Genomic DNA, 27,040 nt, shown 5'->3' with positions numbered 1-27,040 from the left:
ATACCTTAAATATGAACATTAGAGATCCAACCACCTTTAGGTGGTAACTAGCAAGTGAAGGATCCCTAAGTATTCGCATGAGCGAATTAATTGCAACCTGGAGCAATAGAAATTTATTATAACAAGCAACAATAACTTCAGTCATAGATCAAGTGGATATCCTACTGTGGAATAATAATCTTCAGATGTTGCAAAAGATGGCCAGAGATCCAAAGGCAGATCATCCATAGACTGAATATGACCCGAATCACTGGCAGCACGGGTTGCATCTCCATGTGGCCCTGGCAAACTTGGTTGATTTCGTTTGTATACATGAGGATCCAGAGCACCCATAATACCAAGAACCTGTAGAAGCACCAGAATACTTTTAGCGAAAAAACCAAAGTTAGATTACAAATTAGAAATCTAGTTAATTTGTGGCTACCTTTAGTACTTCACGTCTGGTAGACCATGCTAACTCGCCATTCAACAATTTCAAGAGTAAGACAAGCAGCTGTGGATAATCATTATATGGAGTTATGACGTACCTGTTAAATTTATATAAACAAATTATCAAGATCATATATGTTACCCTCATAAATTTCAATGACACTAGATTAGGTTACATAATTTGTTCCGGTATTAAAAATCCAAAACAAGATACAGTGAACAAAGATTCAGTGTCACAACCCAACCTAAAGCAGAATATAATATGACATGAGATCCCACCCATTCCCATTCACTTCCAACCACTTACCCTATGTGCCCCTTAAAATAGTAGAAGTCCAAATGTGACAACATCATTATCAATGCCGTGTTCTACTTCAAATAAAACTTGGACACCATAAAGATTCATTGTCCACGTTTAAGATTTTGCAGTTGGATGTTCAAGACACCTAGAAACACACCTATACCCAACTCTAGCACCCCCAAGTTGTCATGTGAACTTGCATCACTACTAGCAATAGTAAGTCAGCTGATAGATGAAATACATTCGTAGAAAGAAAAAAGAAAAGAGGCACAAGTTTGAAACAAATAACCAAACAGTTGAAACCTAAACAACACATTTCATCATTGCAATGAATTTCAACATGACAGCTGCACATGGTACATATGCTACACATTACAGATCATTTTTTTTTTATCGGTAAATTAAAACACATTACAGATCATAAAGCAACATAAGAAACATGTCACATACCCAGTGCTTTGCACAACCTGACCAAGAGTAGTAACAGCCACTTCACGTTTGGTGACTGCTGCTCCATCCAATAAAGCTTCAACAATCAAGGGCATAAGCTCGGGAATGTATTGTCTCATAGAATAACCACCCTGTACAAAAAGCATAACCGAAAAACATGTAAAACATTAATATAATATCTACAAAAACAAAAACAAACTGTCATTAATTATGAGGCTATCAGACAAGAAGAAAAATGGTCTCCTGTGTCAAGTTCGCATTATAAGTTTTGCATTTGTGTAACGTGTACTAAAAGCGTGTATATAACGACACAAGTTCTACAAACAAAATGCAGAAGACAATTATATTGATATGGAAACTGATCAACTTACAACTGTTTTACAGCTATTTTACAACTCTAAATGAAATAGAAGGTTCTTGTGTAAAATTGAAATCATTTTTAATGAAGTGCCATGATTGCATTAGTTGGTTGTAAAATGAGTTATAAAATAGTTGTAAAAGAGTTCTAGGTGTATCATTATCCGTAGATATATGCATAATTTTCTTCTGTGTAATGTTTGTAGAACTTGTGTTGTCAGTGTACCAAAGATTTGACAGCATAATGTTAAAAGTTGTAAGGCACTTGAACTTAATGCATAACCAGGCAAACTAGATGATGGAATTGTTACCCACCACTCTGGTAAGATCCCCAACAGTTACAAGAACTCCACTTATAATGCCATGATTCGCATTGACCCCAGTGCCATCATTAAGCCTTGCCACAAGTGCCTGACCAACCAAAGCCATTTATTAAGAGATGGGATAGAAAAGATAAAATATAATAAAAGGCCACAATAAATAGCATAATCGCTACACGAATTATTTAACCTTGTGTATTGGAGCAATGTATGGGAGAATTAGCCGTTCACAATTACGTATTAGACAGCCTAGCAACTTCGCGCTTTCTTCCCTGCATTTACTATCAGCACTGCTACACATGGCAAGAGAAGTCAACATCCGACTCTTGACAGCCTTGACATATTAAAAATAGAGCTTCTTCACTCTAGCATATATAACAGATATAAATAAAAGGAATTCATTCACATCACCTATGCTCCAGATACGTCAATAACTGTATGAGATGGCGGCGAAGTGCTGGAAGTAGGTATGCAGGATTTTTTTCTGATAACCTTCCAGCTAGAGAAATTGTATATTCTCGGACATCAAAATCCTGAAACAAAAATGAAGTTCAGAGATTTGACAGCAGCACATAAATATTTGAGATTATTCCTCCAGCAATATGGATATGCCCTCTACAATGGAAGAGAAACTAAGGCCTCGTTTGATTACATAGACAAGATAAGATGAGACGAGAAATCTGTGAATAGTAGTGAAATGGTTTGAGTTAAAATGTTATATGAGGTTTTGGAAAATGAAAGAGAAAAAGTTGAATAAAAATATTATGAAGTTAAAATATTGTTAGAATATAATTTTTGTTTTGGGATTTTAAAAGGTTAAATTATTTTTTGTGTTTTGTTTGGAAGTTTGGGAAAGTTGTAATGTGTTGAACCCAAGGTTTCAAGTTTCATGTGATTATAAATCTACACATGGATTTTGATGATAACAAATGAATTCAAAGAATAAAGGAGTTTCAAGCTCAAGTTATTCACACAATGGAATCAAGCACATCAAAGAACCAAGCATGAGCAAGAAGGAAACAACTTCACATTAAAGTCATAGAGTAATGTTGTAAATCTCTTAAAATTCGAAATTAGGATTACTGCTCAAAATTAATATTTTATCATAAAGCATTAAAATACATTTTCCACATGTGCATGAATATTTTTGAAAATTAAATTTGAAAATTTTGAAAGATGATTGATTGTCATCTTTTGCATGTGCATGCCTTGATTAAAGGGTTGAACTTTGAAAATATTAAAGATGATTGATTGTCATCTTTCACATGTGCATGTTTTATTTGAATATTTTTAAAAGTGATTGATGCTTTTTTAGACTTATACAAAAGGTAGATGATTTTGTTTGAAAAAATTTGAAAAGTAAAGTGTGTTCATTTTGTCATATGCAAAAAGTAAAAGATTAGGTTTGAATTTTTTGAAAAGGAAAGTGTGCTCATTTTGTCATATGTCAAAAGTAAAAGATTAGGTTTGATTTTTTTGAAAAAGTGAATGATGTTGTCTTTGACAATTGAAAAAGAAGAACCTTTTATTTGAATTTTTTTAAAAAGTGAATAATGTTGTCTTTGACATATGAATCTTTTTAAATTTGAATATGAAATCTCATATGCCTATAAATAGATCATTTGAGAGCTTCACATTTACAACACCAAGAGCATACAACATTCATTCAAACCTTTCATTCTCTCTTCTCTAAGCATTGAGCATTAATCCTTGTTCATTTTGAGAGATATAGTTTGCGTTGTATTGTTCTTATTTCACTCATTAAGGAGTGTTTTCTGATAACCTACCCACTATCAGCTTTTGTATCAGAAAAAGAGTGTGTATAACCCTTGTGCGTGTAGAAAGTATTCTACACGGGGAATAGTTGAATCACCACGTGTAAAGTGATTGCAAGTGTAGAGGGTGTTCTACACGGATCCTTTGTAGAGGTGTTGTTTAAAGGTGTAATAGGTTTCTATCTCCACCTGAAGGAGGTTGAATAGTAAATTTGGAAATTCTCAAGGGGTAGCTTGAGGCGAGGACGTAGGCAGTGGGGCCGAACCTCGTTAACATACTGAGTTTGCTTATCTCTTACCCTTACTCTTTATATTTATTGTTATTTCATATTTTGTTTATATTTTATATTATATATTTGATTTATAATTGTTATTTTTTTAATACAACTCAATTCACCCCCCTCTTGTGTTAGTCATCTGGGCAACATAATGATTAGATGAAAAAGTTAAAAATTTGAAATTGAAAAGTTTCTGTGTTTAAATAATGTTTGGATATTGAAATGAGATGAGATGGGTTGAGACCATCTATGAAACCAAACGAGGCCTAAGGATATACAAACACATTCACCAAGAAAAGCAACTCAATTAGTGACGAGTCGTATAGAGAACACAAAATCATATTAATGGATGGAAGAAAGGAAAGATGTAAAGCAAGTTCATTCATTGATAGACATTACTTCACCAGCAAAACTAAAGATCATAAAGTATTACTATCATTTGCATCATAAAGATCATTTGCATTAATAGAAATGATCCTTCGGGCTATGACTGAGATGCAGATTCAGCTGGGGGATCTGCAACTTAATTGAAACTGGCTAAATCGGTGCATTAAGGAGGATAGGGGGGTGGGGGTGAGCTTGGGTCTGGGTGATGGGCCTTTTAAAGGAAAAGGAGCCTCTTCATCAATGGGCAAGAAGAACAACAACGGTACATTTAATGGGATAGGCGTTCGGCCACAACCCAATGGGCATAATGGGCTGTCTAATAAAGGCAAGGAACCCTTGGGTTCAAATCTGTCCCATTCAAAGGGGCCTTCTAAGGGGTTAGGTGTTGGGCCACTATCCTTGGGCAAGTAGAACAATAACGGGCCCAGGCCCTTCAACAAGATGAGTGGAGACCTTACCCATCGGGTTCAAGCAAGCAGACCCAACTGGCCCATTTAGAGGAAATGCAACCCACACGCCTCAGGCACCGTCAAAGGCGGTGGGTTTCAGCCACCTGTGCCAGCAAAGAGCCAGGGGGCCCCAGCGAAGGTTGTGGAACCACTGACTGGGGCTACGCAGTCAGTGTGTCCAAAGCCATGTGGTGCGGATTTTCGCGCCATTCTTGCCTTCGACGTGCTGGGTCCAGCACAGATCAGTTCAAGGGAGGAAGCCGGTGCTTCGACGGCAACAACAGCTCTGTTTCAATCGCCGGCGATCGTATTTCCATCAGAGGGGGTCCGGATCGAAGCTTTGCTCGTGATGGGTGGTTAGCCATTGATAGGGGAGATCCCATGGGAAAAGGATGAGTTGGGCCCTCCGGCCAATCCCGCGGAGATGGGCAAGGGAGACCTTGAGTTGGTCTTCAATCAAGGCCCTGTTTCAAACTTGAGTAGGAGGGACTCAGCAACATTAGTGGCTATTTGCGACAACAAGCACTCTAGTGGGGGTGATGCTGAACCAACTCCTTTATGCTCACTTCACCCTAGCCCTAACCCAGAAATGTTTGTATCGGATTGGGTGTTAAAGAAGGTAGAGGAGATACAAACAGAACAGTTTAGAGCCCTCCTTGTAGCCATTGAAGATGGTCGCTCGAAGTCAGCCACAAAGTGAGATAGGAAACTCAAAAGGCTCACATGTTCTATTAATTATGAAGCAAAGGCCGGGGGGCGGAAGGGATAGATTGAAAAGGAGGGGCACTCTTTATACTTATGAAGCCTAAGATCCTTTCTTGGAATGTGCAAGGGCTTAACGATCGCAATAAGCGTCTTCGCATAAAATCATTATTGCAGTCATGGAAGATTGATGTGGTGGTTTTCAAGAAACAAAATTGTGGGTTATCGATAGAAGAATCATCTGTAGTTTGTGGGGGTGTTCGTATGTGGGTTGGTCCTACTAGGCCTCTTTGGGTGCTTCCGCTGGTGTTTTTTTAATGTGAGATAAAAGAGTGGTGGAGGCAATTAAGGAAAGTGTTGGGAATTTTTCGGTCGCTAGTTTATTTAAAAATACTATAGATGGATGGGAGTGGGCTTTTGCGAGCACATATGGGCCAAACTTGGATAGAGATAGGAGAAGATTATGGGAGAAGTTGGCGGGTTTATATTATTTATGGGAGGTGCCGTGGTGTATGGATGGAGATTTCAATATTATTCGCTTTCCCAGTGAGCGTTCTAGGAATTATCGCAACTTGGTATCATGGAAGAGTTCTCTGAGTTCATATTTGACTTGGACTTTATGGATCTCCGCCTTTTTGGGGGCAAGTTCACTTGGTCAAATAGCCGTGGATGGTTGAGATTGGATAGGTTCCTCATCTCTATGTCGTGGGAGGACTACTTTCCGATCATCTCTCCGTCATGGGAGGCCTACTTTGCGGAGTTGTCTCAAAAGTGGTTGCCCCAAGTGTGCTCAGATCATTTTCCTATTGTGTTAAGTGTGTGGAGGTATCCATGAGGGACGGCATTTCAAGTTTGAATATATGTGGTTAGCAACTGATGATTTTGTAGAGAAGGTGCGTTCTTGGTGGTCTTCTTATTAGTTCACAGGTACTCCCAGCTTCGTTCTTGCATGTAAGCTTGAGGATTTAAAGCAAGATATTAAGAAGAGGAATTTGGAAGTGTTTGGTAGCATTGACAATCAGGAGACTACTCTCATGGAGGAATTACAGGAGTTAAGAGGAAAGGGAATTGATGAGAGACACCTCAGAGAAGGCCTTATTGAGGAAGAGTTTGATATTGACTGAACTAGAGAGGGTGTTATTCATAGAAGAGACTTGTGGCGACAAAAATCCAAGGCCCTTTGGTTAAAAAAAGGTGATAAATGCACGAAATTCTTTCATAAAGTGGCTAATTCACATAGATGCAGCAATGTTATCGAGACACTTCAATCAAGTACTCAAGTGCTCTCTTCCCCTGCTAAATTAGAAAATCATATTGTGCATTATTACGATAACCTCCTCACGAAACTGGCCTGTTGGAGGCCAAAGCTTGATGATTTGTTGTTTGAATATTGATTCACAGAGTGCAAGTTGGTTGGAAAGACCTTTTGACGAAGATGAGATTTATAAGGTCATTTGTGGTATGGCTAAGGACAAAGCGCAGGGCCCGGATGGCTTTTAGATGGGATTCTTTCAAGCTTGTTGGGATATTGTGAAATGTGATGTTACGCAGGTTTTCATGGAATTCCACTCTTTCAAAAAGTTTAAGAAAAGCCTCAATGCGACGTTCATCGCTCTTATACTGAAGAAACATAGGGCTATGACAGTTGAGGATTTCCGCCCCATAAGCCTTATGAGCGGAGTATACAAGATCATCTCGAAGGTCCTTGCTAATCGGCTTAGCCCGGTTTTGGAATAAATTATTTCTAAGAGTCAAAATGCATTTGTTCGGGGGAGACAAATCTTTGATGAGGTTCTTATTGCCAATGAGTGCTTGGATCATAGGTTGCAAGAAGGAGTTCCATTTATTCTTTGCAAGCTTGACATGGAAAAAGGCATATGACTATGGGAATTGGGATTTTCTTTTATACTTGCTCGGGAGGTGTGGCTTTGGTGATAGGCGGATTTCCTGGATTCAACATTGTGTCTCTATCACTCGCTTTTCAATGCTAGTTAATGGCACTCATACTGGATTTTTTAACAGTTCACGTGAATTGAAACAAAAGAATCCATTGTCTCCTCTTCTTTTTATTATTATTATGGAGGCACTTGGCCATATGGTGAAAGCTGTTGTTGGAGGAGGGTTTCTTTCCGTATTTTCGGTGGGTAATGGCACTAATGGCTCTATCATACTCTCACATCTCTTATTTGCATACGATACTATCCTCTTTTGTTAAGCGGATCGTGGCCAGATTCAAACATTGTGAGCGCTTTTGTTATGTTTTGAAGTAGTCTCGGGGCTTAATGTGAACCTTGGTAAGTCTGAGATGGTTGCGTTAAGTGTGGTGCCCAATATCAACAGCCTGGCGCGTCTCCTGGATTGTAAAGTGTCTTCTTTGCCTATGAAATTCTTGGGACTCCTGTTGGGGGCGACCTTTAAGGCTCGATCTATCTGGGATGGGGTTGTGAAGAAAGTAGAAAAAAGGCTTGATGGTTGGAAACAGTTGTACTTATCGAAAGGGGGCGACTCACTTTAATTAAGAGCACTTTAACGAACCTCCGCACCTATTTTCTATCTCTATTCCGTTGCCGGCAAGGGTGACGACTAGGATTGAGAAATTATTTTGGGCTTTTTTGTGGGAGGGAGTGGGAGAGGAAACGAAATTCCATCTTGTTAATTGGAACAAAGTTTGTTCCCCAATTTCGAACGATGGCTTGGGAGTATACAATTTGAGGACTTTTAATAAAGTTTTGTTGGGGAAATGGCTATGGAGATACCATTTAGATGGGGATTCACCATGGAAGGAGATTATTGACTCCAAACATGGGTCTTTTTTTTTTTTTTTTTTTTGAGGGGGGGTGGCAGGGCGTGCTCCAATGTAATGAGGGGTATGGCATGGGCTTATGAAAATTTCTTTGGAGGGGATGGCAGAGCTTTGAAAATCATACCCGATTTGTGGTTGGAGAGGGTTCCAGAATCAGATTTTGACATGATGTTTGATGTGAAGATTGCACTCTTCATAGGGCATTTCCAGCATAGCACTCTATCGTATTGTAGCTAACAGTGAGGCTTTTGTGGTTGATATGCGGGTATTTTCTCATGGTTCTTACCAGTGGAATGTCCTTTTTAATAGGGATATTCATGATTGGGAATTGCACACCGTTTCAAAATTTTTCAGGTTGTTATACTCCATGGGAAACACTATGGCACAGGAGGATAAGATGCAGTGGAGGGCCAATAGTAGCAAAAAATGTACAGTTAGGGTGTACTACAAGATCTTGACAGCACAAGACAGTGCAATAATAAGTGATCCACAAATTCTCCATGCTTTTTACACAAATAGCACCAATCCATCACAATGAATCCCATCTTCCTAGGGGTGGCAATATGTTACACGACCCGTTAACCCAACACGAACACGACACGATAATAGCGGGTTAGGGTTTAGTCTTAACGGGTTCGGGTCAAAACGGGTTGATCTGTTAAGACACAATTGCTTAATGGGTTGATAACGGGTCAACACGTTATAACGCGTTAAGAAAGTTAAAGTTACAATTATACCCTTCTACCCAAAAGTAAAATTGTTAAAATTTTAATTTCGATATTTTTATTGTTTAGATTGTAATTTTAGACTTGTAGCTAGTTTTATAATTTTTATAAATATTGTGATTTTAACATTTATAGAAAATTATGTTAAATTTAATCAAGTCAAATAGGTTAATTTCAGGCATATTCAACCCATTTACATAAACAGTTTGAAATGGGTCATATTATTTCATGTCAACCTATTTAGTAATATTCACTAATGGGTCAAACGGGTTGACACGACACGACACGTTATGTTAATAGGTCGTGTTAGGATTTGAGATTTTGACACGATAAGTTTAACGGGTCAGATTAGGGTTTGCCTATATAGTATAATATACATGCTTTGACACAACCCGTTAACACGATTCGACACCCCTACCTCTTCCTCAAGTTATCCGTGATCAAAATCTTCTCAAGAGCAGCAGTCCATGCGAAGAAAACTACTTTAGCAGGCACATGAGACTTCCAAATCCTCTTCCAAGGAAATGAAACATGTCCTTGTACTACAAGATCTTGACAACAAAAGGACATGTTTCATTTCCTTGGAAGAGGATTTGGAGGTCTCATGTGCCTGCTAAAGTCGCTTTCTTCGTATGGACTGCTGCTCTTGGAAAGATTTTGACCACGGACAACTTGAGGAAGAGGGGATTCATTATGATGGATTGGTGCTATTTGTGTAAAAAGCATGGAAAATTTGTGGATCACTTATTATTGCACTGTGAGGTGATAAGGGGGTTGTGGAATGAGATCTTTAGAAGAGTTCATGTTGCTTGGGTAATGCCATCGAGGTGGTGGATTTATTGGCTTGTTGGAAGGAAATTCAAGGCTATCCTCAAGTGGCAGCAGTGTGGAAGATGATTCCATTGTATATCATCTGGTGTATGTGGTTGGAAAGGAATGAGCGGTACTTTGAACATTGGGAGAGCACAATGGCGGAGCTTCAGAATTTTTTTATGCACACCTTAATGCTTTGGTTCTCAACCATTGTACTTGCTGGAAACAATGCTCGTGACTTTTTGTCCCTAATCTAGAATGTATTTAGGTATTCTTTTGTATACTTCCTGTGTATATGAATTATGCCTATTTCATTCATATCAATAAAATTTACTTCTTGCATATAAAAAAAAAATGCATCGACCACAAAATACCATACTCGGTATCAATTAAGCCATACATTTAAGAAGAGAAATGCTTTTCATAAGCATTTTAATCCTCGTCCTTGTGGCATCAAATGATAGCAAAATTATATATTATTTTTCACTTATCTGCCAATCATTTTATTCCACATCAGGAAGTGATGATCAAATGCTGGTTAAAAATTCACAAATATCATTTTTCATATAAAAAAATAGCAGAAAACATACCTCATCATTTAGAGCAGCAAAAACTGCACTCAGACTATCCGCCTGCGCCAAAAAATCATCAAAACCTCTATTCCCATGAAGAGAGGAAAATATAGAATGCCGAACAGTGACATCAGCATCTGCAACAGCTGCAATGAGAAGCTTTTCCACAAGCTGCAGAGAGTCCAATAGCAATTAGCTAACAAGAATATTTGAATAAAAGGCAATGCTAAAAATGCAAGAGAAAGGCCCAAAAGGACATCAACAAGGCTATTAAATGAGATCTGAATCCCAGCACCATGGAATTAGATATAATGATAAATATTCATAATTTTACTCATAGCAGCTGAGATTCCCTTTAAAAACCCCAACCCCACCCCCCACCAAAAAAATAATAATAATAAAATAATAAAAAAATAAAAAAGCTTGTATGATTGCAAGTACCAGAAGAAGTCTATGAACAGGTCTTTCAATTTCTGAAGAACAATATATCAATATATCCAAAAGAAGAACTAAAGAAACCGATAGTATTTTTGTAAAACCAACTAAAGAAACCGATAGTGACAATACTTTCCAATAAATAATAGTATGCGGACAATACTTTTCAATTGGGTGGTTGCTCTAGGGAAAGCACTGACTATAGATAATCTTAGAAAAAGTCGATTGTGTATAGCAGATTAGTGTGTCATGTGCAAGAAGGATGGAGAATCTGTTAATCATCTGTTTTTACATTGTGAGGTGGCTAACTCTTTGTGGTATGAGGTTATTGGTCGGACTGGTTTATTTTGGGTGATGCCTAAGGAAGTAGTGGAACTTCTTGCATGTTGGTATGGTTGTGAGGTGTGAGGAAAGATGTTGCTGCTAGGTGGAGAATGATTCCTTTGTGTTTAATATGATGTCTATGGCTGGAAAGAAATGGGAGATGTTTTGAAGACAATGAGTGCTCTTTTGAAGATCTTCAAAACTTTTCTTTTATACTTTGAGCTTGTTGGCTAAGATATTTGTAAGGAATGATAAGAATGTTATGAATCCGTTTCTTTATTAGTTTTCCTGTTTTCTTGTTGTCTAGAGTGTAGTAGGTACTTCCTTTGTATACTTCTTGTGTACTTGGGCTATACCAATTCGTGATGATAAAATTCTTCTTACTTATCATAAAAAAGAAAAAGAAAGTTAAAAGCCAAACCTCCTCAACAAGACGCCGTCGCTTTCCTCCAGTTCGATTCAGCCTACTAGGACCAAATTGTGCACATGCTATACCAGAAAAAGAATTTGTAACTAATCTGCAACAACAAAGGGCGGCATCTTTTCGCGTGCCTCCATCCTCATCATCCAAATATACAGCAACCGAATCCCTCGCAAACTCGAGGAGATCATGGCCCTAAAAATTATATCAGCTTCTTAGTGAAACTAAAGTGCAACTGGGATCGACGCCAGACAATAATTTGCTAACCTACCTTGAAATTAAAACGAGCGAGGGTCTGCAAAGCAAGTGGCACTAAGGCTGAACCAGTAAGGTCTGAAGCCAGCTGAGGAATATTCATCATATTTCCTCTTACCGTACCAACAACATGCCTCCCCTGAGGATAATGGGATTTTGAAAGAACCATCGAAATGCAACCAAGCAACAGATCTTGAATAGTAGGCAGCAAAGATGGAATACTGTAACAACAACCAATAATAAGGAAATTTTAAAATCCTGTGACAGATTTTTACCCAAAACTTTTTTTTGATAGGTAAAAGCAAAATTTTATTGTAAGTAAAAGTGAACACGAAGTACACCGAAAGTATACAAAGAGCAGATTTATACCCAAAACTTATGAGAATAAAGACCCAAAACTTTTTTTTTTGATAAGTAGAATAAAGACCCAAAACTTCTGAGAAAAGGTTAATGAAATGGCATACCTGACAGTTATTTGCTCAAGGGCTTCTACAAGTGTTGAGGAAAGACCAGCAGAAAACATAACATCCAACAGACCACGAACATGAGGTTCCATCGCCGGGCCCATTGCTTTGGCGATGCTTCCAACACAAGCCAAAGCCTCAAGTGAAGGTTTCCCTCTACGTGGAGCAATCTACATGCAAAAAAATTGGCCACTGTTAAATAACAAGTTTAATCATAGATTGATATTGCAGCATTCAGCAAAATCACAGATGCACAGGAAATGTGAACAAAAGAAAATTAGATATATGTTGCAATTAGAAGACAGGCCGCAGGGCATACTGCATCACGTAAGTGAGATGTAATTGTCGGCAAATAGTGGACAAGATCCCCATCCAAAGCACCAGCCATCTCCCCAAGGGCAATGAATCCACTGGCACGTTCAGCTGGTATTCGCAGAACTGCAAGAATATGATTCATGCATATCTGCAAAAAATTACAGCCTCTCATACACATCCTTTGGATAACAATGCTAAACAGAAATCTGAAAGGAGGCAAGGGGGGCACTAACACCTATACCACTTTTCCTACCAGCTAAGGGTTGGTTAGACAAAGAAATGAATCAAAGTAAACAAACCGTCAAATAGTTTGTGACAAATCGATCACGCAGGAAATGAGCAATGCGAGGTAGCAGCTGAGTTATGCTCAGGCGAACAAGCCGATCCCGATGCTCTAGGTATCTGAGGACAATTTCAGCAACTTCTCTATATCTTGACATCATAAATTCACCCGTATTCCTGCCCAAATGAAGCTCGATTGTATCTAAGCCAGAAACTAAAACCAGCTAAACGATGACAATAAGCCAAAGGATAAACAGCCATATACAGAAGAGACAAATCTCATAATATTCTTTTATCTATTTACAAATTTTGATGTTTGGTATTTTTTTTTATTCGGAAAATAAGGATTTTATTGATGAGAAATAGGCATAGCCCAAGTACAAGGGACATATACAAGAGCAACACCAAGGCATGATTGACTAGGGATACAAGGAATTCAAGGATATTCAGACCATTGAAGTTTAACACAATCAATCAACGGAATAAAGTGTGAAAAAAGAAAACACTAAGCCTGTCCATTGACCACTCGACCATTGGGAAAATTATTACCATTGAAAATTCTTTTTTGATAAGCAATCAAAATTTATTAAAACCAAAGGGTGTACCCAAGCACACAAGAAATACACAAGAGAAACACCTAAAGTGAATGGGAAAAAAATCCACCAAAGTAAGCCCTAACCCAACCAGTCCTACACCTCAAAACAAAGTTACTCCTCCAAAGATTATACAACACTAAATGCCATACACACCTCGTTTGGTTACACAATTCAGATGAGATGTTCTGTTAAAAGTTGAATAAAATATTGTTATAATATAATTTTTGTAGTATTAGTTTTGTTTGGAGATTTAAAAATGTTGAATTATTTATTATAATTTGTGTGATAATTTGTGAAAGTTGTAATGATTATATGAGATGAGATAGTTTGGGCTTGGGTATCCAAACCAGCCATAGGTATTGAGCTTCCCACTAAGCCCAAGGAAACAATACAAAATCCCCACATTTGAAAATTCTAAATAGATTTGTTTCTTTTAACAAGTGAAATCAACCATTATTGTTATATGACCAATACTAATGGGGCACACAGATCCAATACAATATAGATGCATGATAATTCTTGAAAAACTAGAATACAATATGAAAACATATGCAAATTAGTTAGTATATATACAAACATACATATATACAGATACATATATGCTTGAGGATGTCTTCATATATTAAGTTGATTTTTGGTTTAAATAATAAATAAAAAGCACTACCCAATCAAAACCACACCCTAAGCTATCTAAATTGAAGTTGTGGCTCCAACCACATCCAAAAGTTGCTTTCATAAAACACACGAAAAGATGTCCACACTTGAAGCCATCGAGAGTATAAATTCATTTAAATTGCATAAGCATAACATCAAGAATACTCAAAGAGTTATAATAATAGAATAACTAGAAAATTGATGTGCATCTCCAAATTATTGTCTACTACAGCTAGAAAACCATACTGCCCATAGAAAATGCGAATTCAACTATTTTCCCAACCTCAAAAGCTCCCCAACTGCAAGTAAAGAACCATGTATGCTGTGTACAGGAGCATTTCTAACCAATCCATCCTGTGTAGCCTCAAACATACGATAATACCTGCCAACAGCATGAGACAAGTAACACAATTTCTGAATAGGGATCAAAAGGGTGATAAAGAAAAAGAATGGAAGAAAGGCAAGCACATAATGAGTGTAAAAAGACTACGCAAGTCGAAATTTTGTAGTCAACCAAAGTGAAGATAAATAAAGGAGCAACTTAAAGTCAATTAAACCATCACAAACAAGAACTAGTAAAAATTAGACATTCAACTCCAAGAACTATATGACTTGATTGGGCTTTGTTTGGTATGTTGAAATTTTCAATTTTCTTTTAAAAGAAAAAAACAACTTCAATCCACACATCTTCAATACCAAAAAAAATTTTATTTCAACTTTTCATCCAATAATTTGTCTAAATTTCAGCAAAAATTCAAAAACACAAAAACCAAAACAAAAATACTCTAGAAAAACTACTCAAACAACCTTTCAACTCTTCCTATCCACTTTTAAAATACAACTACAAAACATATTTCAAAGAAAATTTTATTTAAATTTTCCTATCCACTCTCATAATATGCAATAAAAACACGTCAAAATTTTTCAAAAAAATTCTCAAACATTCTCAAATTTTTTCCTAACCAAACACTTAGGCCATGTTAGTTACCAAAAATATTAGAAATATTTGAGCATTTGTTTGAGATTAGGTTTTGGGAAAGGAGAAAGAAAAATTTGAATAAAAATCGTTTTTAAAATAAGTATTTTATTAGAGTTTGTGAAAGTGGATAGGAAGAGTTAAAAAGTTGTTTGAATATAATTTTTAAGATTATTTTTTTTTTTAAGTTTGTAAAAATTTGTTGATTTTTGTGTTTTGAGTAATGATTAGATGAAAAGTTCTAAATTTGAAATAGAAGACTTTTTTGAGATTTTTTTTTTATAGGTAAACGATAATATTATTAATGAGAATAGGCTTAGCCTAGGCACATAGGGTGTATACAAGAGTTAAACCTATCTAAAAAGAAGGGAGGAAAACAAGAAAATCATGAAAATCCAAGCCATTAAAATCTACAGCATTGGCCCAAAGAAACAGAGTTCTAACAAAAAACAATCTAATCTCCTCCAGTGATCTCTCTCTATCTTTGAAGTCCCGGTCATTGCGCTCCTGCCAAATGCACCAAAGAATACAAATAGAAATCATCTTCCACACAGCTGAGATTTGTGGAATCATCTTCAACATGCAAGAAGTTCGACCACTGTTGCAGGTATAACCCAGGCCAAATCTACCCTTCTGAATAATCAATCCATAATGCTCTAAAAAATCTTACAGTATAGTAGAAGATGGTCCACTGTCTCACCACTTTGTTTACACATGCAGCAACATTCCACCACTATCACCCCCCGCCTCCGTAGGTTATTTGTCATCAAAATCTTTCCTAAAGACACTGTCCATGCAAAGAAAGCTGCTCGAGGAGGGGCCTTGTTTATCCAAATTCTTCTCCATGGGAAGTGATTATTCTATGTTTGTGTGAGGGCCTTATAAAATGAACAAACTGAAAATGTACCTTTCCTGGCTGGTTTCCACCACAACGCATCAGCTCGTTGTGTGCTTGGACTCATGGAGTATAAGAGTTGGAAGAAGTTCACAAAACTGTTGACTTCCCAATCTTGTGCTGCCCTGATGAAGTTCACATTCCATTGAAATACATCACCATCCATTTCCATGAGATCCGCTACTGAAGCTTCTTTCTCATGTGCAAGTGTGAACACCATAGGGAATGAGTGTTTGAGAGCACTATCTCCACACCATATATCATGCTAGAATTTAATTCTTGAGCCATCTCCAATCACGATTCTGGTATGACAAGCAAGTACTTCCAACCCTCGTCTGATGTGCTTCCACATACCCGTGCCATACACCCCACTTACCTCTCTAGAGCACCAACCCGGCCCCCCCCCCTCCCCAAAAAAAAAAAAAAAACACCTCCATATTTCTATTCTATTACCAACTTCCATAGAGCTTCCTATGTATTATATCGCCATAACCATTTCCCAAGTAAGACCTTGTTGAACATCCTCAGGTTTCTAATACCCAAACCGCCAAAAGAGATTGAGAAGCTCAGAAGCATACCTTATTCCACTTTACCAGGTAAAATTTGAATTCATCCCCAAGTCCACTCCAAAGGAAATCATGCTGAAGTTTCTCAATACATGTCGCCACACTTGCAAGAATTGGAAACAATGATAGGAAGTATGTAGGTAGATTAGAAAGAGTACTTTTGGTTAGAGTAATCCCTCCACCCTTCGAAAGATACAATCTCTTCCATCCCGCCAATCTTCATTCTATCTTCTCAATAACTACATCCCAAATAATTTTAGCCCTGGAAGCGGCCCCCAAGTGAAGGCCAAGATAGTTCATAGGGAGAAAGGAGACCTTACAACCAAGGACATTAGTCAACATCCGGATATTACAAATGTTGCCAACTCGAACTAGCTCTGACTTGGATAAGTTCACTTTCAATCCCGATACCGCCTCAAAGCAAAGTATAGTGCCCTTAATGCTTAAATCTGGTTTAGATCTGCCCCGCAGAAAATAAGGGTGTCATCTGCAAACAACAAATGAGAGATGTGGAAGGTACCTCTACATGTATCGCCAACCGAAAATCCAGCCAAAAACCCCCCTACTAACCAATGCTGAAATCATTTTGCTACACGCCTCCATCACTAAGACAAAAAGAAGTAGGGACAAAGGGTCTCCTTGTCCTAGACCGCGGGAGCTGTTAAAAAAACACACTGGGCAGCCATTCACTAAAACTAAAAAATGTGCCGTTGATATGCACCACCTAATCCACATGCACCATCTCTCCCCAAACCCACATCTCCCAAGCAAATACAAGAAGAAACTCCTATTGACATGATCATAAGTTTTCTCCATGTCCAACTTATACAAGAGACCAATATTGCCAAATTTTAATCTACTCTCTAAGCTTCATTAGCAATGAGTACTGAGTCCAAGATCTATCTTCCCCGTACAAAAGCATTTTGAGGTTTTGTAATGATCCGCCCCAACACACCTCCCATTCTATTTGCAAGCACCTTGAAAAGAATCTTATACACTCCATTCACAAGGCTAATAGGCCGGTAATCCCGAACCCCCGATGCCCCCACTTTTTTGGGAATAAGTGCAATAAAAGTAGCATTAAAACTTTTTTCAAATTTACCAACTGAAAAAATTCATAAAATACCTTCATTAAGTCTTCCTTCACCACTTCCCAACAAGATTGGAAGAAGCCCATAGAAAATCCATCGGGACCTAGAGCTTTCTCTTTTACCATCTTTCTCACTACTTCATGGACCTTGGCCTCCTCAAACTAGGGTTGTACAAAAACCGGTCAAACCAACTGTGACCGACTCAGACCGGCCCCCAGAGCTCAAAATTGGCCAAAACCAGTGTAGAACCGGTCAACCAGCGGTAGAATTATGTCAAAGCCGTCATAGGCCAGTTCGGTCCCGGTTTAATGTTGGACCGAACCATTGAATCAACTGATGCCTTAATTATATTTTTTTTAATTATAAATATATGAAATGATGCTGTTTCACTCACTTAACAGCGTCATTTTGGGACTCATGTTCGAAAAATAAAAAATAAAAATAAATGAAACAGCGTCGTTTCAAGCCAAACAACGCCATTTCGCCCTAGGGTTTAAACACCCCCCCATCATCCCTCTTCTTCTCTCCTTCGACTTCCTCTTAGTGTGTGTGTGTGTGTGTGTGTGTGTGTCTCTCTGTCTCTCTCTCTCTCTCTGTGCGCAGCATCCTCGCATGCAGGGCCACCTCTGTCGCCACAGAAGACACCTGCAAACTGACCGGATTTACACTGAGACCGATGTCGACAATTTTCTCCCCCTTCACCTACCGATTTCAGTCGAGATTTACATCATTTCAAGGTATCAGTGTGGTTTCGGTTTTGGACCAAAACCGCACCAATACCTTTAGTTTTCACCCCTACCTCAAACGGCCTCTCTAGCCAAGTAGCATTATGCTACTCAAAGGACTCAAAAGCTAACCCGTCAATCTTCGGCCTCCACCCCATAGGCTTGGTAAGCAACTACTCAAAATAACCAGCGACATGTTCTTGGATCTCAAGGATATTCGTGGAAACAAAACTGCCAATAGTCATCATCTCAATGGCATTAGCTCTCCTGCGAGACTTTGTCATTCTATTAAAAAATAAAAATTTCGTGCTACGGTCTCCTCCCTTCAACCACAACACTCGAGATTTTTGCCACCAAGAGATCTCCTCCAATAGGGTAACCCTCTCTAGCTCTTCAACTAGTTATGTCCGTCGAGCAAATTCCTCCATTGAAAGGGCATGCCCCTCCTGCGCCCTGTCTAGTTGATGGAGCTCCTCCAACAGTGACTTCTTGCGGTTGCCTACATCTCCAAAGGACTGGGCATTCCAAAGCTTAAAATCTTTTTTTAAAGCTTTCAATTTGCCTGGAAGAATGAAACTAGGGGTACCTTGGATCTCATAAGAAGACCACCATTGCCTTACCCATTCCATGAAGCCTTATGTTTTTAACCACATATTCTCGAACTTAAAGTACCTCATCCCTCCTTGTATACCTCCACAATCCAACAAAATTGGAAAATGATCAGCATATAGGCGAGGCAGTCTTTTTTTAGATTTAAAGATGTTTGGTTTGATTTGGAAAAGATTTTGAAATTTTTTGGAAAATTCTTTTTTTTTTTTTATAAGTAAGAAGAAATATATTAGAAAAGAAAAGGGCAAGGCCCAAGTACACAGGGAGTATACAAAGAGCCTTGCTACAGGCTAAGAGCTGCAAAGAGCAGCATAAAGTTCAAAAAAAGAAGTGTCATTCAGTACAATAGAGGATGCCCATAAAACTAAAGTGTGGTAAAAGAAAGCCCTAAAGCCTTCCGGAGATCGCTCCTTATCCTCGAAACAGCGACTATTCCTCTCAGTCCATGTGCACCACATTAGGCAAAGTGGCACCATTTTCCAAATGTCTGCGATCTGCCCCTTGCCCCGGTAAACCAAACATGGCCTAATTGACCTAGTTGTTCTTGGGCATGTAAAACTAGACTCAATTTAAATCCCACCCCAACCCTAAGACAAGAAGAAAAATAAAAACACCAAGATTCACAATGCGTCATAAAAAAATATGGACTAACCACTGCACACGCCAACGTGTCTCACGCTTTTCAATAACTTTAAGGCAAGCCCGCAAAGCCTCCACAGCTCTCTCTCGAACAGCCAATGTTGGATCCCTTAAGGCAACCCAGATAGCATCAACAAACACAGGTACATGAACATTGAACACAGTTGAAGCATTTTCAGCCATTTCCTGCAACGAAAAGAAATATCAAGCATAATTTCAATGAGAAGAAACTTAATTAAAATCAAAACAAGGATATCCATAGCAATCAGCATGGGTAATTCAAACGAAATTTTCACCAAAACAAAATCTTCTTGGAGTAATGCAAGAGTAGGAACTAGAATCCTTGGCTTGTTATATTTTAGTGGGACATCTATTTGTCTAATGGTGAAGGCAAAATGATTCGAACTCTTGCTAAAATGATGATTGAACCGTTCACATATGGGAAAAAACAGTTGGAAAAATATTTTGGTGTTGGAATTTAAAAGGACCTTTGTATAATGGTTTTGGGGAGAGAGTGTTGCCCATACTTTTAAGGGGTTTGCTTAACCATTGGTTAGACCAAAGCTTTTGTGCAGGTCTTGGTGTTCTCTGATCCTAAAAATTTTAGATGTTGTCTTTAATTTTTGGAAGATAGTTCCTCTTTGCCTCATGTGGTGTATTTGGAATGAGAGGAATAGTCATTGTTTTGACAATAGAGAACACTCAGTGGATGGGATTAGGGCCTTTTTTTTTCATTCTTTGTTGCTTTGGGCTTCTGTTTTTGTAATGGATGGGTTTAGTCTCAATGACTTCCGTGCTGTTTAGTGTTTTTCAGTTTTAGCTTGTAATTAGGTGTTTTCTTGTGTATAGTTCATGTGTCCTTGGGCTATACCTAATTATGTGGTTTCAATAAATTTCTTACTTATAAAAATAATTATAAAAAAAAAAAATTGCCCCAGAGAATATTATGCGGCCTTCTAAGGTTTAAATAAGAAAATCTATCACCTCATGGCACCAGAAAATCTCACGAATCAAAAGTTCCATTTATTTTTCTTTATCAACAACAAATCTCCATCTAATCTAATATCATGTGCTAGCCAAAACTCAGCTTAGAAAAAATGATGCTGCACTTACTTTCAAGATTAACACAGCAGCAAAACGGCGATCTACTCTGTCCCCACGAAGCCAATCCAGAGCAATTTTTACCTAAGAGAACAAATTATATCAGACACTGAGTGATCCACAGCCAGCATCACTACAAAGTACAGAGAAAAAACCAAGAAACCTGGTGTTCCACTTCATCTGCAGTCATTGCTCCACCAGCCCTGGCTAGATGGCCCAGGACTCTACTAGCAAGCACAAGAATTTCAGGATCCCGCTTTACCTCAAACACTGTCCGCATGTAATTAGAAAACTTCGAAACCTTGGAGGCATTCTCACCAAGTGCCACATCTATCAACTCATCAATAGCTCTTAAAGCTCCCAAATTTTCAGCAGCATCATTACTGTCTAAAAGACTAGATATTCGATCGTACAACTGATCCATGAAACGAGAAAAAGCTTCTCCACTAAGGTCACGAGCTTCTTCTTCCAGATGTTTTCTTAAAGCTAATGAAGTCCCTTCCTGCAAATAACAAATTTTTTTCGATAATTAAAGCATAATATGAGCAAGAATGTCAACAAATAACAAAATTTCCAGTAAATCAAGCAAACCTGCCAGGTGGTACTAAAGTAACAAGCTAAAATGAGGAAGGTAAAGCAGAAAAATTAGAACTAATTATCTTAAGGCACACTAGAAATTATTCAGATAAGGCATTTCAAAGAGCTCAACAATCTATAAAGGACACTGATTCTCACCATTGGTTTTTTTTTATAGGTAAAATGGAATTTTTATTGATAGAGAAGTAGGCGTAGCTTAAGCACACATGAAGTATACAAAGAAAACACCTAACAGCAATTAGCAACTAGGCATTGATACAAGCATGTCATGAAAAAAATATATTTTTTGATGTTGGGGAACCTCTTCAAGGCAGGGCCCTTCAAACCCACCCATGCAGAGTAAACTCTGGTCCCATGCACCACACCCTCGGAAGTTTCCCTATACAGAACTGGTTAAATTGTTGGCTTTTCACCAGAGGGCGTGGCCCCAAAAGATTGTTTGCATCCATGAGGTGTTGAGCCTTGGACCTTGGAGGGAGGGATACCCCAAGACCAAGGCATATCATGAAAACTAGTCCTGTTACAATCAATATCAGAAACCAGACATAATAGCGTGTTGAAAATGAATCTCTTAAGCTCATCCAAGGAACGCTCCTGGTCTTCAAAACACCTACCATTTCTCTCCATCCAAGACACCACATAATATAAAGAGGAATAATTTTCCACACAGCAACTGTATAGATGTTACCCCTAAGACCTCTCCGGTACTAAAAATATCCACCACCCTCCCAGGCATAACCCATGCTACACCCATCAGGCTGAAGATGTCATCCCACAAAAACCTGGCCACTTCTTGATGAATAACAAGTGATCCACAGTTTCCTCATTCTTCTAAAGTTTCTGGCTAATTTTTGCATGTTAAGAGGGGGAAAAAAAAATCATAACTTCATAGGAAAGGGGAAAAGGTGTCGTAAGAAAAGCCCTACTCCAGAAAGAAGATGATACATGAAAATAGAATTCCCAGAGCAAAATGAGAACCAACAGGAACCTATCAATTGCCTCTACCTGAGCTGAACAAAAGAAATCTATCTTCTTTATCAAGAATGGAATTGACATTGAACACGGTTGAAGAATTTTCAGCCATTCCCCTTTTCCTTTAACTTTCTAAACAGTCAAACAGAATCGGAAGATTTTCAAATTGGCCTTCGACCAACAGATCCTAGTCCACCTTTTAGCTGTACTTCACTGATCAAATTAACTGAAAACCAAAACTACACAAAGGAAGGGACTCAGAATTCAACCTGCAGCCTAATTTCCCTTATTTTGTCGACAATCAATAATAAAGTGAGAGAAAACCTTTGACGATTATCAAAAGTTCATCAAATTAGTCGTCATTAATCTTAGACAAACTGTTAAACATAAAAATACAATAAACTTCCGTTTTTTTTTTTTTTTATAAGTAAACTTCCGTATATTTGGTTTCTTTCGATTCAGTCTTTTCCTCAGCAACCGAATGGAGAGGGAGAGAGAAAATTCAGCACCTTGGGCTTGTCACGTGTGCAGAGATCAGCGAGGATTCGGTTGAGCGCGTCAAAGTTACCGCCTCCAGCCCCGGCAGCGGCAGATGCAGCACCGACGGAGAATCGGAGCGTCTGCGGAGTGGAAGAGGCCATGTGGCTCCCACAAATGAGGAAACCCTAGAACCTTACCCCCCTACCTATCTTTCTCCGTTATCTTCCACTCAGATCTTCGATTACCCAAGGCATCCAAGTAGTGGGAACAAACCCACAGCTTGTGTCCGGTTTTTTGGTTAAAGGCGTTACTTCAGGGTAAGAATCATGGAAAATAGAGACAACTGAGCACCAAATATGTATAGTCGCTGTTTTCTGTCTCTTTGGACCGATGGTACTAGAAAGCCAAAGGTTCGGTTTTATACAAAATTCTCGTCCATTTAAAATTTGTATTTCATCATTATAATTTATTTAAATTTTTATATAAAAATAATAAAAAAATTAACTATTTCTTAAAATTTTTAAATTTTTAAATAATAATAATATTAATAAATAATAATATTTTAATATTTTATTTTAAAATTCAAAATTCTCTTCTCAAAATTTTTAAGTGACTAAATTTGATGTTTTACTTCAATTTATGGCAAATATGTTAAGGTGAAATGAGAAATTTTACATCCAAATAAATATTCTAAATTGAGTAATGAGAAAAAAAAAAAATTGTAACCCAAAAATAAAATTTCACTCGAAATATGTAAATAAAAATATTCAAGGAAAAATAGTCAACAGATTTACCTTTGTAAACTTTTCAAGAAAACAATACTTTGCAGTAGCCTACAGCTGCTTAAGTTAAAAGCTTTTATCCACTCTAAAAAGGATGGACAGAGCACCCAAACAGCCAAAGGTGGCAAAAATGGCTGTGTATCGAACATTTTACATGGAATCAACTGGATTGATGTCAACTGTGTGACCTTTCTTTTTTTCCTTTCTTTTTGGAGTATGCCAAGTGTGCTGACTCGTAGAAGCAAGCAAAAGGGTGAACTTGAGGCCCTGGGGGCGAGTCCAACATGAAATATGAACATATCAAACGCATGCCAGCTCGCAATGTAATGTTGCTTAAATTATATAGTCTATATTCTAAAATGACTAATTAATAATATCATTATAAACATATTAAAATTTTATAAAAAGCAATAACTTCTCATTCATAAATAATGTAGGATCTCATATACCAAATACATGTATCCTCTTATCATATAGGAGTATTACAATCTTTTTCCCATAAATTTCCGTCATTCTCGTCGAGCTAGTGCATCGTAGATGGCATAGCTCAAATATCACATTTATAGTTAGGATGGACACTAATATATTTGTAACGTCCCAATAGAAAATCCAAACCACATGATCTATACTTTAAAAAAACTAGTCAATGATACAATTGAAGCTACATTAGAACATTATAAAAAGCAATAACTTTTTATTCTCAAGCAATATGGAATCTCATACACTATTTACCTTTATCCTTATCATATGAGATATCACAATTTTTGTAACGCCCCAATAAAATATTCAAATCACATTTTATACTTTAAAATAACCAGTCAATAATACAATTGAAATTCTATTGAAACCTTATAAAAAGTAATGTGGGATTTTATACATTACCTACCATTATCCTTATCATATAGGGTATCATAATTTTTGTAACGTCTCTGTTGAACTCAAGGTTTCAAGTTTCATGTGATTATAAATCTACACATGGATTTTGATGATAACAAATGAATTCAAAAAATAAAGGAGTTTCAAGCTCAAGTTGTTCACACAATGGAATCAAGCACATCAAAGAACCAAGCATGAGCAAGAAGGAAACAAGTTCACATTAAAGTCATAGAGTAATGTTGTAAATCTCCTAAAATTCGAAATTAGGATTAATGCTCAAAATTAATATTTTATCATAAAGCATTAAAATATATTTTCCACATGTGCATGAATATTTTTGAAAATTAACTTTGAAAATATTAAAGATGATTGATTGTCATCTTTCACATGTGCATGTTTTATTTGAATATTCTCAAAAGTGATTGATGTTTTTTTAGACTTATACAAAAGGTAGATGATTTTGTTTGAAAAATTTGAAAAGTAGAGTGTGCTCATTTTGTCATATACAAAAAGTAAAATATTAGGTTTGAATTTTTTGAAAAAGAAAGTGTGTTCATTTTGTTATATGCCAAAAGTAAAAGATTAGGTTTGATTTTTTTGAAAAAGTGAATGATGTTGTCTTTGACAATTGAAAAAGAATAACTTTTTATTTGAATTTTTTGAAAAAATGAATGATGTTATCTTTGACATGTGAATCTTTTTAAATTTGAATATGAAGTCTCATATGCCTAAAAATAGATCATTCGAGAGCTTCACATTCACAACACCAAGAGCATACAACATTGATTCAAAGCTTTCATTCTCTATTCTCTAAGCATTGAGCATTAATCCTTGTTCATTTTGAGAGATATAGTTTGCGCTGTATTATTCTTATTTCACTCATTGAGGAGTGTTTTCTGATAACCTACCCACTATCAGCTTTTGTATCAGAAAAAGGGTGTGTATAACCATTGTGCGTGTAGAAAATATTCTACACGGAGAATAGTTGAATCACCACGTGAAAGGTGATTACAAGTGTAGAGCGTGTTCTACACGGATCATTTGTAGCGGTGTTGTTCAAAAGTGTAATAGGTTTCTATCTCCACCTGAAGGAGGTTGAATAGTGAATTTAGGAATCCTCAAGGGGTAGCTTGAGGCGAGGACGTAGGCAGTGGGGCCGAACCTCGTTAACATACTGAGTTTGTTTCTCTCTTACCCTTACTCTTTATATTTATTATTATTTCATATTTTGTTTATATTTTATATTATATATTTGATTTAAATTGTTATTTGTTTTTAAATACAACTCAATTCACCCCCCTCTTGTGTTAGTCACCTGGCCAACAATTGGTATCAGAGCTAAAAGCTCTATTATAAAATTAAATATTTTTTGAGTTAAGATCTTATGGCTAACATTGCAGCTTCATTTGGTGAAGGTCAATCTAGCAGTCAGCCTCCACTCTTTTGTGCAAATAATTACTCATTCTGGAAAGTTAGAATGAGAATATTTTTCAGGCTCAAGGTAGAGAAATCTGGAAAATGGACCTTATATTCCAACAAAAGTGGTTGATGGAGTAAAGGTCAAAAAGGAAGAAGAAGAGTTTGATCGCGAAGACGATAGACTTTATACTTTAAATTTAACTGCTATGAATTTATTATATAATGCTCTTAATGGAAATGAGTTTAATAGAATAATGAATTGCGCTACGGCAAAGAAAATTTGGGATAACTTGGAAGTAACTTATGAAGGAATTTCGCAAGTCAAGGAATCAAAAATTTATATTCTTACTCATGAATATGAAATGTTTAATATGAATGATGATGAATCTATTTCTAATATGCACACTCGTTTTACTAACATCATAAACAGCTTGACAGCTCTTGGCAAAGTTTATTCAAAGGTGGAGATAGTAAGAAAAATTCTCAACTCTTTACCAAAACGTTGGGAATCAAAAGTTACAGCGATTCTTGAAGCTAGAGACCTCAAAAAACTCGAAGTCAATGAACTCATCGGATCACTTATCACCCATGAGTACACATTGAAAAGAGGAGAAGAAGAAGGAAAGCCAAAGAAAAACTTAGCACTTAAAGTTGTTCCTCATGAAAGTGAAAGTGATGAAAATGAGGAAAATGACGATAAAGATGAAGAAGTTGCGATGATAACAAGAAGAATTCAGAGATTCTTGAAGAAAAATAGAACTCCTTCGAGGAAATCCTTCAAAAAGTTTTCCAAGAAAGATTCAGGTAAAAATGACACTTTAATTTGTTATAAATGCAATAAGTCTGGTCATATCAAGCCAGATTGTCCTCTGCTAAAGAAAGATCGAAATAAGGGCAAGAAAGCAATGAAAGCTACATGGGATGATGATTCAAGTTGCTCAGATAGTGAAGCAAGTAATGAAGAATCAGCAAATCTTTGTCTTATGGCTAAAGATGACATTGAGGTAACAAATCTTGATAATATTGAAAATCCTTCATATGAAAAATTGAAAATGTTTTAGAAGAGATTTATGAGGAATTTGAAAAATTGGGTATCAAGCATATTGCTTTGAAAAAGAAAAATTCTTCTTTAACAAACAAAATTGAAATTTTAAGAAAAGAAAGTATCATTTTGAAAGATGAAAATCTTGAATTGAATAAGAAGA

The 27,040-nt window shown here is 37.1% G+C and overlaps 1 protein-coding gene across 3 annotated transcripts in view; it reads right to left on the bottom strand.

The window, feature by feature from the left end:
* The window catches only part of LOC122313575 (serine/threonine-protein kinase TOR-like), a 60,528-nt gene extending 37,374 nt beyond the window's left edge, over window positions 1-23,154 (bottom strand). Inside the window, exons 1-18 of one of the 3 annotated variants that reach the window (XM_043128687.1) lie at window positions 22,788-23,154; window positions 20,873-21,211; window positions 20,722-20,793; window positions 19,622-19,794; window positions 14,391-14,489; window positions 12,875-13,034; window positions 12,580-12,723; window positions 12,261-12,430; window positions 11,813-12,017; window positions 11,542-11,736; window positions 10,380-10,532; window positions 2,269-2,390; window positions 2,048-2,150; window positions 1,853-1,948; window positions 1,181-1,311; window positions 425-527; window positions 166-345; window positions 5-97 (exon numbers count right to left, since the gene is read on the bottom strand). In XM_043128687.1, the coding sequence (XP_042984621.1) occupies window positions 5-97; window positions 166-345; window positions 425-527; window positions 1,181-1,311; window positions 1,853-1,948; window positions 2,048-2,150; window positions 2,269-2,390; window positions 10,380-10,532; window positions 11,542-11,736; window positions 11,813-12,017; window positions 12,261-12,430; window positions 12,580-12,723; window positions 12,875-13,034; window positions 14,391-14,489; window positions 19,622-19,794; window positions 20,722-20,793; window positions 20,873-21,211; window positions 22,788-22,919 (2,670 nt within the window). In that variant the 5' untranslated portion in view covers window positions 22,920-23,154. The remainder of the gene's footprint in view (window positions 1-4; window positions 98-165; window positions 346-424; window positions 528-1,180; window positions 1,312-1,852; window positions 1,949-2,047; window positions 2,151-2,268; window positions 2,391-10,379; window positions 10,533-11,541; window positions 11,737-11,812; window positions 12,018-12,260; window positions 12,431-12,579; window positions 12,724-12,874; window positions 13,035-14,390; window positions 14,490-19,621; window positions 19,795-20,721; window positions 20,794-20,872; window positions 21,212-22,787) is intronic. The other 2 variants (XM_043128685.1, XM_043128686.1) reach the window with 2 other exon arrangements.
* Between the last annotated feature and the right edge of the window lie 3,886 nt (window positions 23,155-27,040).

The sequence above is a fragment of the Carya illinoinensis genome, chromosome 6 (assembly GCF_018687715.1).
Source record: "Carya illinoinensis cultivar Pawnee chromosome 6, C.illinoinensisPawnee_v1, whole genome shotgun sequence".
NCBI classification, from domain to species: domain Eukaryota; kingdom Viridiplantae; phylum Streptophyta; class Magnoliopsida; order Fagales; family Juglandaceae; genus Carya; species Carya illinoinensis.
The sequence above is the reverse complement of the archived record's forward strand: the minus strand, read 5'-3'. Positions and strand labels throughout refer to the sequence as shown.